This window comes from Maylandia zebra, linkage group LG7, assembly GCF_041146795.1.
Source record: "Maylandia zebra isolate NMK-2024a linkage group LG7, Mzebra_GT3a, whole genome shotgun sequence".
Classification (NCBI taxonomy): Eukaryota; Metazoa; Chordata; class Actinopteri; order Cichliformes; family Cichlidae; genus Maylandia; species Maylandia zebra.
Window position 1 is genome coordinate 7,317,594 of NC_135173.1, and position 17,534 is coordinate 7,335,127.

The window sequence follows — 17,534 nt, forward strand, 5'->3', positions numbered from 1 at the left end:
TGTCCACGTACCATTCCTGTTATAAGAGGGTTTTCCCTGTAACTTCATATTTAGGTATTAATACACACCTACAGGCAGGCAAAGAAAAGCTTAATAATCTTATTTTACTGACCTTTTCAATGTTTGTGACTGATAAATATTGTGGGTGTTTGACACTTTTTTTTGGCTTCAGCTAAGATTTTTGTTGGATTAGAAATGAGTACAGTTCAGTTTGAACAGTTTGGAGACAAATTTAGAGAAGCAAGGCTGACATAGTTTGGAAATGTGTAGAGGAGGGTTGTACTGGACAAAGGATATTGAATATGGAGCTTCCAGGCAGGAGGAGAAAAGAAAGACCAGAGGGGAGGTACATATATGTAGTCAAACAGGACATAGGGCTGGTATGACAGAAGATGATTCTAGAGATAGAATGAGATGGAAGCAGGTGATCTGCTATACCGACCACAAAGGGAGCAGCCAAAAAAGAAGTATAAAAAGGAAGAGGAAGCTTTAAACTTGGGTGTGCCAGGGAAAGTTTTAGATCCATTCTATTAAAGGTGTAGTGTGTAGAATATCACCACTAGATGTCAATAGATTGCAGATTGCAATCAACTGAGTTCTGTTTTCTTAACCATCCCAATTTAAGTGCATAATCCTAGCTATGGTGGCTGCTGTAGTGAGTGTAGGCTGTCAGTCCACTGTTTACCTTAGCTGTAAATATAGGTCCATATCTATTTACTCTGGAGGAGGCTGTAAAACTGAAAGCTGATGTGAGCTGATGAGTCAGTGAAGCTCACTTCTGCCTGATGACAGCATTGCTGAGGTGAGTTGCTTAGGATATCCTGAACTTCCTGTCGGTAAGTGCTGCAGTTTTTTGCTGTTGATAGCTGCTGTCAACTGGCGTTATTGAAACTTTCTTTGAAGTGGATCTAACATTGTTGAACTCAAACACACAGCAAATAAACTCTAGTATGATGTGAAAATGTAATCAAACTGTTTAATAGAGGGAAAGAATTATTTTTTGGACACCTGAACCTAAAATTATCTGGCATAATGTTGGGTCATCATAACCAGCTGGTTGTTTAGCTGGCTCGTTGTTAGCTGTCCAGAGATGGGACAGTCGTACGTATGATCTGGTGACAATAAGAAATTGGGACAATATTAGGACTAAACAAGCATGTTTTCATGTATTAGAGGGATGACTTCAGTTTCGGAGATGAAGCTGGAGATGAGAAGGAACTGGTTGAGGTGGAAATGTGGAAGGAGGCATAGGAGTGGTGGAGGAGGAGGCAGATGAATGGGTTAACCTTATATGTGGCTGGTCTCTAACCACATACATAAAATTTGATTAGGCAGAATTGTGATGTCCATCTTGACCAAGAGGGCGGGCCATATACAAATAGCATAAACAAAAAAATAACATCAAATGTGTTTAAAAAAAAAAAAGTCAAATTGAGTCAACCCCTTAAAGGAGTGCCAAAGGCTTTAGCAAATAAATATGTTTTATAAACAGTTGTAAACTCGGGGCAGATCATTCCACAGTGATCTGCCAGTCCAAAGACATGCAGTTAATGGGGTAAGGTTAGTTGATAATTCTAGATTGCCCTCTGATCTGAATGTGAGTGTGGATGGTTGTCTGTCTCTATGTGTTAGTACCGTGGCTCTCGCCCTATGGTAGCTGGGATACAATTGGTAACAGAGAATGGAGAATATAAAAAAATGCACCGTTGATAGCTGAAGAAATCTATTTTTGTTGTTCTTTATAAAAACAAAAAATTGAATAGCCTATATTCACTGTTCCTTTAAATGAACAAGAGACACCTTGAGAAAAGGGCTTGTTTTACGTTAAACTTGCATGCATTTTTTAGTATGTTTTCCATTTGGGCATAAAATCCACAGATTTCTTTTCAGTAATGCAAAAATCACTTTGTCAGTAGTCTAAAAATACATTACAGTGGTACTAGCATAAAAATACAAATGTTAATACTATTATTTTAATGCTATATTAATATACTAAACTAACTAAACTAATTTGAAATGAGCGCTTTAGGTCTATGATTAGCTTCACAGAATCTTTTATTCTGAAACAAGGAGCCGGAAATGCACTAATACACACCAGCGAAGAAGAGCACGAAGCTAGCTTGCCAAGCTAACCGGTTGTAGACATCTGATTGAAGATGTAAACATGTATAAACCTTTCGATTGAATGGGAAAAATATTTAACCGTGTTGTTAACAGGCGTTTTAGCTGCTGTCGGTTTGTGATTTGACACGGTGTCAAATGTGAAGAGGTAAGGTCACTGTAAAATTCAATTCAATCATGCATGAATCATTAAAAGCCGTCCATTGAATGAAGTAAAATTGCTCTGTGAGGTGAATAGCAGGCTATACTGCCTCAGACACTAGTTTGATACCAGTGCACTGTCTGATAATAAAGCTGGAACTTTGTTCAAACTTTCCGCATGAAAATTACTTAATTAAGCCTCTGAGAACTGAACTTTTTGAAAGTTATACAATCACTTGTTTTAGCGTCCAGATGTTAATGTTTTTTCTAGTTTTCTTGTGTAACTATAGGTATTTCTATAGGTTTTTTGTTGGCATTGCCGGTGAAACAAACGTTATTTGCCAAATTATTGATATGACGTAAACTAAACATGCATACACGTGTCTGCCTGACCTAAATGACCGACCTCAGTGACTGTTATCAAATGTAATTCCTCTTGTTTCACTCATCAACAGATTCCAACATGTCCATCCAGTTTGTGTATAGCCATCAGCACTTCGTCACTGATGTGTATCGGATCAGTGGAAACAATTCCGCTAAAAAGTCTGCATCAACAAAGTTTGACACCGCCATCCAAGGCGGCTGGGCAGACAGGATGGCACGGGGCATATTTCGCTACCATCTGGGGGATTTAAAAACGCGGGTCCTGCTGGGTTCTCATGGCTACGTGGCTCAGCTGAATATCCAAAGAGGAATAGAGAGAAGAAAGCCACAGGAGATCATGAGCATTAAGCAGGAGTTTAATGCCAAGCAGTTTAACTTTAACAAAATTAAACACGATGAAATCATATTTGAGATGATAAAGGACAAAAAAGGAGGTTCACCTTTGACTAACAATGCAGAGTGTCCTCAACCCCAGAAGATGGTTGTGTTGGTCAATGTTAGCCCTCTAGAGTTTGGACATTGTCTCTTTGTCCCAGATCCTGCTCACTGTCGCCCACAGATCCTGACAAAGTTTGCAATCCATGTCGGCATTGAAGCTGTGCTTCTGAGCTCTGATCCCGGTTTCCGTGTGGGGTTCAACAGTCTGGGAGCATTTGCATCTGTCAATCATTTACACCTCCATGGATATTACCTAGACCATCCCCTCAAGATAGAGTCTAAGCCAGTTAAACCTTTATGTCCTGAAAAGGGATTTTATCGAATTTTGGATTTCCCGGCAGGCTTTTTGTTTTATGCAGAATCAGAGGAGGTGGAGAAAGTGGCCCAAACTATCTGTGAAGTCACAGATTTTCTTGTGAATGATAATATTGCTCATAACCTCTTTTTGACTAGAGGAAGCCCGCCGTGTGTTCAAACGCAAGGTGAAAAGGATTTCTGTTCAAGAAAAGGTGTTCGCGTTGCTGTGTGGCCCAGAATATCCTGCTTCGGTGCCAAAGAGGAGTCTGCCTTTAATGTTGCTCTATGTGAACTGGCTGGACATTTACCCTTTAAGAGCAAAAAGGACTTTGAGCGCATGACAGAGAAAGATGTCGTTGATGTAATCCAGAGCTATCTTTTGCCTGAAGATGAGTTTCATCAGCTGGAACAGCAGCTTACTGAACATTTATTGTGTTCATAATGTGCGGTCATTTTCATCAACTTACAGCTGGGCTGGAAGGGTCTTAGACTTTTGATGGCATAAATGGATGAATCTGGCCTCTGGATTTTGAATTAAATTGTAAAAACTGCAATACTGTACTGAATGTGTGTCAGAATCTTCCCTGTACAATGAAAGAGATTACACATGTTGAGATTTATGATATTTACAAGATAAAATGTGCTTTAATTGGTTAATGAATGTGTTTTAGCAAAACTGATATCAAATAAAATGTGACTAAAGAATGGAGTTTTGTGTCTGTCTGTTTAATGAATTGCTGTTCTTAGCCAAGTTTAATCGGGTCAGGAGAAGCTCGGGTGTGGTGGCACAGAGCGATTGTGAATGCTATTTGTTACATGTGAGCATTTTATGTTTGGTGTAAAAGGAGCATGGTGATAGGATACATTTTTCCAAGCAAAGTATATAATAACAATAAGTGTCATTGGGTACAAAAGGTTTTGCATTGGTTCAATAGAAAGGAGCACATTACTGAGAATTAAGGGCTGTAAGTTCTGTGGAAATCAGGCATAGGGGCATTTTGAGATTTGGACATAATATTCTTGACATACTATATTCTTGTCTATTTGTAGTGAAAAGATGATCGTGCCTTATGTAAAAGCCAGCAGCTTGAAGGATGCATTTTGTCCTTGTGTTTTGGATACTGGGTATTTTCCACAGCTGTTATCCCAACACGTTCTCAATGTGACAAATCGTCAGCATGTTACGCTTTCAGTCACCCAACGCGTTCCTATGTTATTTAATGTTATTGGTAACATTACCTAAATAACTGTCACCTGACAGTTATCCTGGCTCCACCATAAATAAAACTGCACAACAAGCCCAAAGTTAGTTCACAGCTATTGTCAAATAACAACACTACATCGGGCATTATGAGTTTCAAAAACTCACTTCAGAAAGCCTGACAGTGGTTCTCAGATAAACATCAATGCTAGACATAATCTCTGAAGAGCAAATCATTTGCTAGAACGACATCACCAAGGTAGCAGCAGTAGCGAGAGGAGCTGTCTGCTCACCTGTTGTAATGAGGCTCCTCACTGGGGATCACTCAGTAGCACATTAATCTGTATGCTTGGCTGCCAACTTGCTCTTTTTCTCCTATAATGGTTCAAAATGGTTTGACAGTTTTAATATTTATTATATTTATTTAGCAGACAGGGCAAAGTATTTAAACAGATTAACGGGAGTTACTATAGTCCTTCTTTTGCTGGTCTATACCTGGATAAATGGGAACTTCGTGTTTAATCAGGAAAACATGTTTTTCACACAGATTATTTGCTGGGGGATTAATTAAAGATATTTGTTTGATTTGGTCTCGATCAGAGACAGAACTACAAGCTTTAAATAACATGCATTCCAATATTAAGCTATTGTTAGGTTATAGCAACACTATAGGAATTCCATATGTGGAAGACAACTAAAAAGGATATAGTGCTCATAACCTTGCTGAAAAAAATAAAGGCATTTTAATTTTATTTTGAAAAGACCTGAAGTTTTGGATATTTAATCCAAATTATTTGTTCCAATTTATTGATTCTTTATTTTACTCCGCTTTCATTGTTTCTGAGCACTAAGTGCAATAAAATGTTTTAATGTGAAAGTGAAAGTGAAATTGTTCTCTATAATTTGCTTGTATGAACCAGAAAAATGCACAAAAAACTGGACATTTGTTTCAACCTTAAACCCAATGATGGCTGTTTCAATCAAACCTGTCATGTATCTTAGACATTATTTACAGTTCATCGAAACAGCCCTGAGCAAGGAGAGAAGAATGTCCCCTGTAGCCATCTAGAAATAAGAAAACATTAACTGCAAGTTCTGTACAAGCCTCTATTATTATTGAAAAGCTTCATTTGTTTTCCAAAAATTGGCTTTTTGTCCTAAGGAATAAGTTAATCTCGCTGTTATATTACATGCTAAGCAAACATAAAGCCTAACCAACGAAATTTAAGGAACAACGTTTTTGCAGATTATTTAGGATGTGAATAAAGTTTGATTTGGTTTGATCAAAATTTTAGTAAAAACTGAAAATATGCTAAAATCAAAATTCAAAATCTAGATATCACTGAAAAGAGTCGCATGTGACTTGCAATTTGTAGGGAGAGTCTGTGGGTGTGTCCTCAGAGTCCCATCTTGAAAAATGCTCAGACCTTTAAAGCGTCTGTCACTTTTGCAGAGAGCAGCTCAGCAGAATAATTCAGAATTCAGATAATAAGGCATTGAGATAAAAAAAAAAAAAAAAACTAAAAAAACTATATACATATATGTTGTTGTTTTTTATTATTATTTTTATTTTTTAGAAAATCTATTTTAAGTAATCAAAAGCAATGGGAGCTTGTCAGAGCTTCAGGGAAATGTGTGATCGTGAAAAGAACACCAATGTTCATCTGAGTCTTCCAGCCGTTTGCATTGTGTGGCAGACTGCCATGATCATCTTGTTTGGGGTTTTTATGCGTTATGATCACGAGTCAGATGCGCACTGGGTAGAGCACAGAAAACATTCAAATTTAACAGACATTGAGAATGACTTCTACTTCAGATATCCAAGTAAGTAATTTCTTTATTTCTATCTTTCTTCACCAGTAAATTCTGTAATGTATCCATTTCTATGTACAATTAGATATTTGTTCTATAATTTTATCTCTGCTAGCAAATAGTTTTTTCCAGTCCAGTAAAAAGCTTCTGGTTGACTTACCAGTTTCAGACCTCATATTATGCTAACCTTACAAATTACCTTCACATTGCTGACAAAGATCTGACTCCTAGGTGAATTTTCCCCAAGGATTTGACTCCTCTAAGGCCTCGTCCTGTTAAAAAAAAGAAAAAGAAAAAGAAGAAGCTTAATGTCCATACTAAGCAATAAAGTGTGTCTAATTTTGATAATATGTTTTGTTTAGATTATGAGATTTTAAAGATCATGTAACATGGGGGGATATATTGGATGTATGGTTGTGGAAACTCTACAACACAGCCCACAGTGTCAATGTCAGGCTGTCGATAAGGCTAAGCCATCTGAGATGTGGTGTTGGATGTCAGATGAGAAGTTCTTTTCCTGATACACGTTAAAATTGGAGACTGAAAATACCCGGTTTTAAATTGATCAGTTTAACTGCAGGCAGTTTGCAAAATCTCAGGCTTTGCTGGCTATGTTAGTTCGAAGACAGAAAAAAAGAACTTGTGCTAAAACATTTGCAGCTTATTGTTTCACAGTGCAGTGGCACCTATTGCGCCTCACAACGTGTTATGTTGTAAATAATGCTGCTGTGCATGCTGGTATCTATGTATCCTATTTGCTAGTCATGTCAGGTACTGCCTGTCTCATGATTAAAGAACACTTCTTCAAGTGTGTAGCTGTAAATATAATCTCTAGATTTTTATACTTTTAATCTTGATTGATCTGAACTTCTAAGACCTGACAGATTTTTTTTGGCTTAATTTAATGGAGTTATGCAATTCCTGACAATTTATTAAATATAACTAACTTTAGTTAGATAGATATATAAATAACCTAATTTTAAAAAAAAACCCAAAAACGTGTTGCTAGATCTACTTTAAATAATTACAATGATTTTGAGCAGGTGTTGTCCATACTTGCACTACAGACCCTCCAGATTCATGGAAACTGCCAAATCATCACTGTCATCGTTTTCCTGGTCTGCCCGTGTTACTTTTAAAGACATTTCCTGCAAACCCTAAGGGTTAGCACTTGCATAAGTAACTAGATGTAACTCTGCATCATCAAAACATGTCATCATCTAATCTGCAACAGTAAATACACACAGAGTCCTCGAGTCATCTTCACATTTTACCCCCTGTTATTTAATAAGCCCTCATGACTCCTGATGACATATTGTAAAAGTAAACTGCATGGTAGACAGAGCTCTGAAGGTGACAGTTTTTCCTCTAAATTCAAGAGTACACAATGTAACCTATAAAAGATCACAGGTTAATTAGTATCAGATTAAGAAAGAAAAAAGGACAACGATGGGTGTGATTAGCATTTTTGAAATCAAAAATATCTTTGCATACGATTTTATATAGTCACATTTAAAGCTCAGTTATTCTGAGAGAACGTGTACTTTAAATAGTACATACTTGGGGCAGAATCACCCCATTGCAAGAAGGTTGTGGGTTTGAATCCACCAGCCTGCATGCCCCCAGTTTGCATATGCTTCCTGTGTCTGCATGCGTTCCCTCTTGGTATTTTGGCTTCCCACAGTTCAAAGACATGCGTGTTAGTTTAACGGTGATTCTAAATTATCCTTATGTGCGAATGTGAATGGTTTTCTGTCTCCCTGTGTTTCACAGTGTGTGTGTCTCTGTCACAGCTGTGACAGGGAGTGGGGTGGCTCAGGTTGTAGAGCAGATCAGCTACTGATCGGAAGGTTCCTCAGCATACAAATATCCTTGGGCAAAATACTAACTCCAAATTACCCTCTGATGCATTCATCAGAGTGTGAATTAGTTGCACTTGAGTTTAGAAGTGCTTGTATGAGTGGGGGTGAATGAGGCATGTTGTATAGAGCGCTTTGAGTACTCCGGGAGAATAGAAAAGCACTATATAAGAATCAGTCCATTTACCATTCTATCCCAACTGAATGAACGAGCCGAAGAAAATGAATAGATCCATAACACATGCTTACTAAGACATAAAATATAGTCATGGTGCATGGAAGGCTGACTTGAAGTAAATGGATTACATGTAAAGTTTCCATGTAATTTTGTTACATAAGCACAATGTAAATGTTACATTTAATGGAATCTGGTCAAATGAAATTTACTGCATTTGGATACATGTAGAAATATCAAGCACATTTTACACAATGATTAATTATTAAAATAAATAAACCTTTGATTTATATATTTCACTTTTATATTAAAAATGCTAATTTGCTGTGCAAATCATCCCTAAATTGTTTAAAGCCAGGTTTTCTTTTTTATTCTTTTTTTTTCTAGTTTTGTCTACATGAGCCCTCTTTTAGATTTTCCGCTCTTTCCACAATTTTTGCATCAACCCTTCAGACACTTACTTTGTTTACTCTAGTTGTGTGTTGGCAGACTGTAAGTGACTATCCACAACATGAGTTTGAAAGTAAAAACGTTATAACCACTATGCCACCAAGCTGTCCCTACTACCATTCCTTTCCTTTTTTCTACTTCTATTCTGTACTGCTCTTCTAATCACATTTTTCTGTTAGGTTTCCAAGATGTCCATGTGATGATATTTGTTGGATTTGGTTTCCTCATGACATTTCTTAAGCGATACAGCTTCGGAGGAGTAGGTTTCAACTTCCTCATCGCTGCCTTTGGTCTACAGTGGGCACTGCTGATGCAGGGCTGGTTCCACTGGCTGGACGCTGATGGGAAGATCAGAATTGGAATTGAAAAGTAATAGTTCAGTTTTATTGCTCATGATTTAAAGGAATCACTTCACACACAAAAAATCTTAAATGAATGACTTACAGATATTATATAACAGGTCATGTTATGAAATAATGTGATTCATGCTATGAGGTCTTGTCTTTGATTCAAATACTGATAAATACGGTCTCTCCTATGGGAATATGTTTCCACCTGTATCCAGAAGAAAAAAGTGTAGGTGGAGAAACCAGTCTGAAAAATTGCCACAAAGATGTTTTTCAGCCACCCAAGAGTTTGTGTTTGTGGTTGGAAGTTAGACTGAAATTGGGGGTAATGGGAAATTATGCTACTTCTGAAGTGCTGCCAAAGATATGATAGCTGTGTTTGTGTGTAAAATAGAGATAGAGAAAGTGATCCACATGGGGTAATTCAAAACCGTGACCCTGTCCTGGCAGCATAGTTTCTACTGAAACACATTAAGATGTGTTTTCTTTTCATTTGCCACCCATGTGAATCTATGTTAAGTGTACAAAATGCAGCATTGTTAGTTCATTCATTTCCGAATAAGTGCACTCTTAGCCAAATAAATATGATGATCTTGCACAAGGCCAGTGCAGAGAAGTAATGCTCTTTTATTTCCTTGCTTGTCCTTTACATTTTGGCTGTTTTGCCTTCTTCAGCCTGATCAATGCTGATTTCTGCGTGGCTGGCTGCTTAATTGCCTATGGAGCATTGCTGGGAAAAGTCAGTCCAGTCCAGCTAATGGTTCTGACTTTGTTTGGGATTACACTGTTTGCTGTCGAGGAATTTATCATCATAAGTGTTATACATGTAAGTTTTAACAATCAGATTATACTTCACCAAAAATATATAATAAAAATGCTATCTAATCAGACAATACATATAATTTCCAGTTGTAAAAACAGGAGCTCATTTAGTTCATGTCTGTGAACGATCCAGACCCGACATGATGTTTAGGTGACTTTTTCACTGTCATTTTATTGAACTAAAACACACACACACACACACACACACACACACACACACACACACACACACACACACACACACACACACACACACACACACACACACACACACACCTCAAGTCCACGACCACACCTGCTCAGAATCTGCTTCTCATAGCAGACTGCAGAGTAGGAAATATAGTTTTGGCCTAATGCTATTCTTTTATTCCTGAAGGCCAGAGATGCTGGAGGCTCCATGGTGATTCACACATTTGGAGGCTATTATGGTCTTTCCGTGTCATGGATGCTCTATCGTCCTAACTTGCACCAGAGCAGTCGTCTGCAGGGCTCTGTCTACCACTCAGATGTCTTTGCAATGATTGGTAAGCTCTGTTTACTACCCACAACTGCACATGGTCATGTTTAGTATTGCTTTTGATTTATAAGAGTTTTTTTAATCTATTTAATCTCACAAAACTCCCTGTTCCTCGTGACTTATATCACTATGGCACAGGCACCCTGTTCCTGTGGATGTTCTGGCCCAGCTTCAACTCAGCTATCTGTGATCACGGGGATGGCCAGCACAGAGCCGCCATCAACACTTACCTTTGTTTGGCCTCAACTGTTCTCACCACTGTGGCCATCTCGAGCCTCTTCCAGAAGCATGGGAAACTAGACATGGTAACAAGTTACAAACACTTATTAGATATAACCTATTATGCACATGGACATGATTATGACAATAAGAGATGAATACAAACCAAAACAAGAAATCTATAAAGAGTTTAACAATCCTGCAAACAAATTTTTCAACAAGTGCACCCTTCAGATGATTATTTACCCAGGATACACATTTTTCTGCACCTGTTTCTCAGGTTCACATCCAGAACTCCACACTTGCTGGAGGCGTTGCAGCTGGAACAGCAGCTGAGTTCATGCTGATGCCCTATGGCTGTCTTATTGTAGGTTTCTGCTGTGGCATCATCTCCACACTTGGATATATCTTTCTCACGGTATGATATTTTTTTTCTTTTAATGCTTTCCTTCCAACTGCTGTCAGACTTTACACCATGGTCTCTGCTGATGACCACACACACACACACACACACACACACACACACACACACACACACACACACACACACACACACACACACACACACACACACACACACACACACACACTTGTAACTTTATCCCTGACAAGTGCATTTATTCCTACTATAACAAAGCATTTTATTCTATTTTGTATAGTATGTTATTCTATTTTATCTTATCCTATTATATTTTGTTTTTCTTAAGTTTTGCTCTTTCTGCCATGACCCCAAAATTTCCCATGTGTGCAACAAATAAGGAGGGTAGACCGGGGTTGTATTTCACACTTTTGACCCTTGCATGAATTTCTGATCAATATAATGTTGTTCAACAACCCTTTCATCACTAAAGCAAAGCCTAGGATGCTGGCTCAAAATAGTTGTTTGCAATTAATTATAACAAAAATTAATTAATTATCAAAGATCTGACACTTTGTGACCCCAGATGTACCCCAATGTACAGAGACATCAGTATTTCTATATATAAACAGCACCCAATGCCCCTTGTATTTAAAGCATGAATTTGAGAAAGTGACACGTTTTGCAAATTATTCTACATATGAGCAATAAAACTAAGGAAGTTGTGGTGCTTTAGTAATGTAGCTTTTGCTAAATGCACAAAAATAACAGAAAACAGATTCCACATTCCATTACTGTATTTTGAACTGTAATTTTAAAAAGAACTTCTGAACTTTTAAAATTACTGATATGATTTTAAAAGTTCAAAAGTTCTTTTTATCTTTTTACAGACAAATAGTCATTTTATGTGAGATTTTTCGACAGGTAACCTGAACAATAGTGAGCAAGTCAGTGTAGATCGGTGGTAGAGCAACAATGAACTTCATCAATATCAAACTCACTCTGAACTGATCTCCATTTTAAGTCATGATGCATGCTCGACCATCCACGTAAGGAAATTTACCAGGATCTCCATTTTAAGGCTTTTAGTTTTGCTCTAGTAAGTCTGTGCCTCACTCAAAGTCCCACAAGTCAGTGATGACAAATGTATACTCGTGGACTGCCAGGGGTATCAGTTCTGCAGACAGCATATCTAAAACATACTCTCTTGCACTGGCTATTGGTGTATGGCTTAACACAAACATTCTGCTAATATAGAAACAAAAACAAAACAAAAAACAAAACAAAAAAACCAAAAAAAAAACAACAACACTGCCTTTACATGTCTAGCTGTAAAAACTATTTTAATACTTGGGGGCTTGGGTGTCACACATGTGAAAGGTTAATCAGGGGGCTTAAATACCTTGGTAGAAAGAAACAGCTGAAAACAGTCAAAGCAAGACAGGGGAAGTCAAACTCGACACAAGATACAGAAGACGCCGCCCTGAACTCTTTTATACCTTCCCAAAAACAAAGAACATCCACAACTCTCACATGTTGGCCCATCTCACGGGGGGGCTATATCTCCTCACTCACAGAGAGAATTATGATCTTGTTTTCTGCTTAGCCGTCACCTCCCTAAGAGCAGGACATCTGAATGTCTTCAACTTTACAACAGGGCCCCTACCTAAACATTTACATCCCTCTAGAAGTGTGTGAATGTGTGTGTGAATGGGTGGATGACTGGATATGTAAAGCGCTTTGGGGTCCTTAGGGACTAGTAAAGCGCTATATAAATACAGGCCATTTACCATTTACCATTTAAGCAGGAGGACTCTCAGTATCTATATCTCTCTATATATGTTGCCTCGGGATCTTATTTTCAGGAACTATAATGTTAGTTTTCACTCATATGCTGACGACACTCAGATCAATCTTCAGCTGAAGGGAAACAGTTCTGCTTCACTAGAACCTTTATTTCAGTGTCTCGTGATCATTTTTGGTTGTAAAGTTGCAATTCTAGAACCTCACATTTTAATTTGCACAGTTTAGAACTTTTTATCAAATTGCATGCTAAAAATTTTGGGGTTATATTTGACAATAAGTTCACTTTTGCGAAACAGATTAGTTTAGTTGTACAGCGGTCTTTCTTTAAACTGAGGCTTTTATCCGAGGTGAGATCTTTTTTGTCTTTTAAAAACCTAGAACGGGCAATTCCTGCTTTCATCCTATCCCAACTGGACTGTTGTAATTCTTTATATGTAGGCATTAGTCGGCCTGTCTTGCAAGGCTCCAGCTGGTCCAGAATGCCGCTGCTCGTCTTTTGACACAGACGAAGAGGAATGAACATATCTCCCCTGTGCTTACCACGCTTCACTGGCTCCCTGTACGTTTTAGAATCAATTATAATATCTTATTGGTTATAAAGCACTGAATGGACAGGCCCCACGGTATCTGTCAGACCTACTGCGGTCTTATATGCCCCTTAGAGCTCTTAGATCGGGTGATCTTTTGCTCTTGGCCACACCAAGGTCGAGACTGGTTCTTAGAGGTGATCGTGCGTTTGCAGTCGTGGTGTCTAAATTGTCGAATGATTTGCCTCTTCACATTAGACAGGCTCCTACCCTCAATCTTTTTAAATCTTAAAACACATTTCTACTTACCTGCTTTTAATACTGCACGAGAGTTATTTACTTATTTATTTGTTATTAGCTATTTGGCATTGATGTTGACTGATTTTGCTATTTTATTGCGTGTTATTTTATTATGTAATTTATATGTTTGTACAGCACTTTGGTCAACACCACTGTTGTAATTAAAAGTGCTATATAAATAAATAAACTAAACTAAACTAAACTGTTTAGTGTCTCCCTGTGATAACATCCCACAAGCATGCAAACTGGTGACAGGAGTGCTCTTACTCTACTAAAGTGAGAAAGTGATATTACTATAACTATGCTTGTGTAGTAAAATCAGACAAATCTTTCAGCCATTCATGGAGAAGCACCTGAAGATCCAGGACACGTGTGGAATCCACAACCTCCACGCTATGCCAGGAGTTGTAGGTGGCATTGTGGGAGCCATTACAGCTGCATCTGCATCTATTGAAGTTTATGGCCATGAAGGGTGAGTTTTCCTTGCCTACAAAAAGGAAACATTCAGCCAGACATTATGGCTGTGTTTGCCGTTTCAAATAAATGGCTTAAAGAGGAAAAAACAGTTGCAATACCTGTATTCTTTTCATTGAGCTCCCCTCCCCTTTTTTAAAAAAAGGCTGGTCAACACCTTTGACTTTATGGATAAATTCAAAGACATGGTACCCACAACGCAGGGCGGTCACCAGGCAGCGGGCCTCTGTGTGGCGTTGTGCTTCGGCATAGGTGGAGGCATCATTGTTGGTAAGGAAATCAGTTTGACAGAATATATACACTTGTTAAAAACTGCTTTTCAGACAGTGATGATAATGACTTAGTTTTTCTCTTCCTATTAGGCGCTATCTTAAGGCTACCTATCTGGGGAGATCCTGCAGATGACAACTGCTTTGATGATGAGACCTACTGGGAGGTGAGAGATAAATCTTAACATCCTTACATTTATGAGGATGTAAGGATTTGCAATGTAAAATCAGAATTCAGTCGCTATTTCAGCACACAGAAAGTTTTAGGATGCACAAAAAGAAAAAAGCTTTATTGGTATCCCTGAGTGGCATCTTTAAGATATTAAACAAATCCTGATGAATTTTATTAAATGGTCATACCTATTTTTGAAGCACACGTTTGCTCCAATGTGTATATAAATTGACAAAGAGATTTTAAATTACAGTCTTGGTTTAATGCTACTTGTAGAAACATTTGTTGTTGTGTTTTGCTCATTATGAGGCTGTTTCTCCAACCCAGCGTTAACATTTGCAAATAGTCTGCCGTCATTCACTCTTCTTCTGGTACAAAAATCCAATTTACTCTTTAACTTTTCCCCAAATTTAATAAGAAACCGTGAAATCAGATATTCTGACGATAGTTGTTCATATGCTTGTTATCTTCCTGAGATCACAATGTTTGCCTTCTAATATCAACAGGTCCCAGAGGAGGAGGAGAGCATCCCAACAATCCTGCAGTACAACAACCACGTGCAAAACAAAGATATGTAAGTGTCTCCTACTTTTATCTGTCGAGGATTTGTGCTGTTTTCATACCAAACTAATGATGCAGTCATTGCCTTTTGTTGTTCAAGACTGTACTGCATTCAGTCTCCTCTCGATGGCAGCACAGCACAGTTTTGGGATTATTCACACATCTTGATGTAACTCCTGCCATTGTGTGAGGGATATATTTTCAGGGTGTTGAATACAGTGTAATCAGGAGGTGAGGTGGCGGATAACACGACACCTCAGAGACATAGACGTCTCCTACCACCCCTAGGTGTGGGTTTAATCATAAGATGCTAACGCAGATGCTGTGCTCTATGCTGCTAAGTTAACCTGTGCTCTCTGTTGAAACGGGGTTTTCCACAGAACTGCTTCACATGGTTAACTCTTCAATGTGACCTTGAAGTTATGCAACAACAGTCATGTTTATAGTAGAAACAAAAATGCAACTAGTAATTATTTTTTGGAATCTTCTTAGTAGAGTTAATATGTAATGACCACATGAATGTCTTCAGGCCAGATCTTGTAATTTGTGAAATTTGGTTTTCTAGCGCCGAGTCAAATTTCACCATGGAGTCTGAGTCCAGGGCTCGATCTTAATGGACATCTGCCTTGTTTCCTATCATTCTCCCACTGGACAAAAATGTTCATTTCGTGCAATTAATGACCACTTGTCAGCACCAGCTGTTTTTCATACAGTGATATGTTTGTCAGTATGTTATGACTGAATTGTATTTCAAAATCTCGTTTTTTGTTTGAGTTAAAAACTACTGGAGGAGTAATGTATCTTCTGCTAGCTGAACACATTATTCCATTTAAATCAGCTGACAGTAGGTCAAACATTCAGTGGGGGGGAATTACCTTGATTTGCCTCATTTCAAAGTAAAGAGACCGGTAAATTGACTTATGTAAATTCTCGTGTCGCTTGCAATAATACCTCTAAAGCTGACCTAAACTACTCAAGAGAAAAGTTTTGTCTTGTGCTTTGAACCATGTTGCGATGCATTTGTAGAATCTCCTATTCAACATTTCTCCTGATCCAAATCTAAATGATTTTGGTCTGTGTGATGTAATGAACTGCAGGTAAAATCTAAGAGTACACAACTTTTAGACAAACCTTTCTGTCAGCTTCCTTCATTGTCTCATTAGTTACATCTGAAAATGATATTTCCATTAGATGCATTTGAGTAGGGTTTTTTTTTTTCTTTTGGTGTGTATCTTCATGGAGAATTTTTACAATGAGACGGGTATTAATCTTGATACTGATTGATTTAGACCCAAGTTATCCTGTGACATTAAAGTAAATAAATGAATACATTTGGTAACGTGTTATCACCACCCTCTTATCAAGCATTACAAAGAATGATGGAAATGTAAATATGCAATCACACATGAGGAATTTTATAAAGTTAATATGCTGTTCTTTTTCCCTTCGTGCAGCGGCCTCTTCTTATGAGTACTTTTAGAGTTAGCAACAAAGACATTAGTCAACACCTTTTTGATTGTTGGATGATTCCAGCTAGTCACAATTTGCTAATGGTAAAATAGGCTATAGAAGGAATGTGTTACCAGATATGTTTATTGATATTACTGATCTGAAAATTGGTTTTGTCAGAAGTTGATATTTGTATTCTTAAACGTTCTACACTGATTGTATTGATCGTAATGTAATTTTGGAAATTAAAAGTTATTAAGAAAGTGTACAATGTCCTATGCCTGCTTTGTCTGTATGTGAATAATTAAGTTTGGATATATTTAGCAATTAAATAAATGTAGCCACTTTCACGTAAATTTTTGTTTGAAGCGGTGCACTTGAAATACAAATTTAAATGTGAGAGGGACTGTACCTCCTTCAACGGCTCCTCTTTAGTGGCGATGCAACTCAGGGTAAAGGTCGCACTCTTATTGCTCTCCCGGGACACTCTGGTGACCAAAACAAACTAGAGATCAGCCATAAGATCTTGACCTCATGTCACAAAAGGGCAATATCCCTGACAGGGTTGAACACACATGCTGGAGTTAATTATTTTGAATTCATTAGGAGAATTTCTGTGAAGTCATACATATTCCATATTGATATTATTTTTTCCACATGGATGGGTAAAAAAAATGCACAAGTGTGGGTTGTTCATGCAATAAATGTTAGATGATGCCTAGTCTGTCTATAATTGCTAAATATAGCATTGATTTGTGCATCGTCTATCCTTCATTTTCTGATGAAGGCTGGATTCACACATGCTCTGTCTTCTGCCCACACGTCTGTGGCATTT

The 17,534-nt window shown here is 37.9% G+C and overlaps 2 protein-coding genes across 3 annotated transcripts; both read left to right on the plus strand.

Moving 5' to 3' along the window:
- Nucleotides 1-23: 23 nt before the first annotated feature.
- On the plus strand, nt 24-4,090 carry gdpgp1 (GDP-D-glucose phosphorylase 1). 2 transcript variants are annotated; one of them, XM_004563431.4, is made up of 2 exons: nt 24-802; nt 2,718-4,090. In XM_004563431.4, the coding sequence occupies exon 2, from the start codon at nt 2,726-2,728 to the stop codon at nt 3,821-3,823; it is 1,098 nt and encodes a 365-aa protein (XP_004563488.2). In that variant the 5' UTR covers nt 24-802; nt 2,718-2,725; the 3' UTR covers nt 3,824-4,090. The 2 variants fall into 2 exon arrangements, with proteins under 2 accessions (XP_004563488.2, XP_004563487.2); XM_004563430.3 differs by lacking the exon at nt 24-802 and adding an exon at nt 826-2,269.
- A 75-nt stretch (nt 4,091-4,165) lies between these two features.
- On the plus strand, nt 4,166-16,970 carry rhcgb (Rh family, C glycoprotein b). The gene is made up of 11 exons (XM_004563432.3): nt 4,166-6,406; nt 9,058-9,247; nt 9,901-10,051; nt 10,424-10,571; nt 10,703-10,869; nt 11,064-11,201; nt 14,110-14,246; nt 14,394-14,518; nt 14,611-14,684; nt 15,196-15,263; nt 15,816-16,970. Exons 1-11 carry the CDS (start codon nt 6,187-6,189, stop codon nt 15,862-15,864), a joined length of 1,467 nt encoding a protein of 488 aa, XP_004563489.2. The 5' UTR covers nt 4,166-6,186; the 3' UTR covers nt 15,865-16,970.
- Nucleotides 16,971-17,534: the final 564 nt, after the last annotated feature.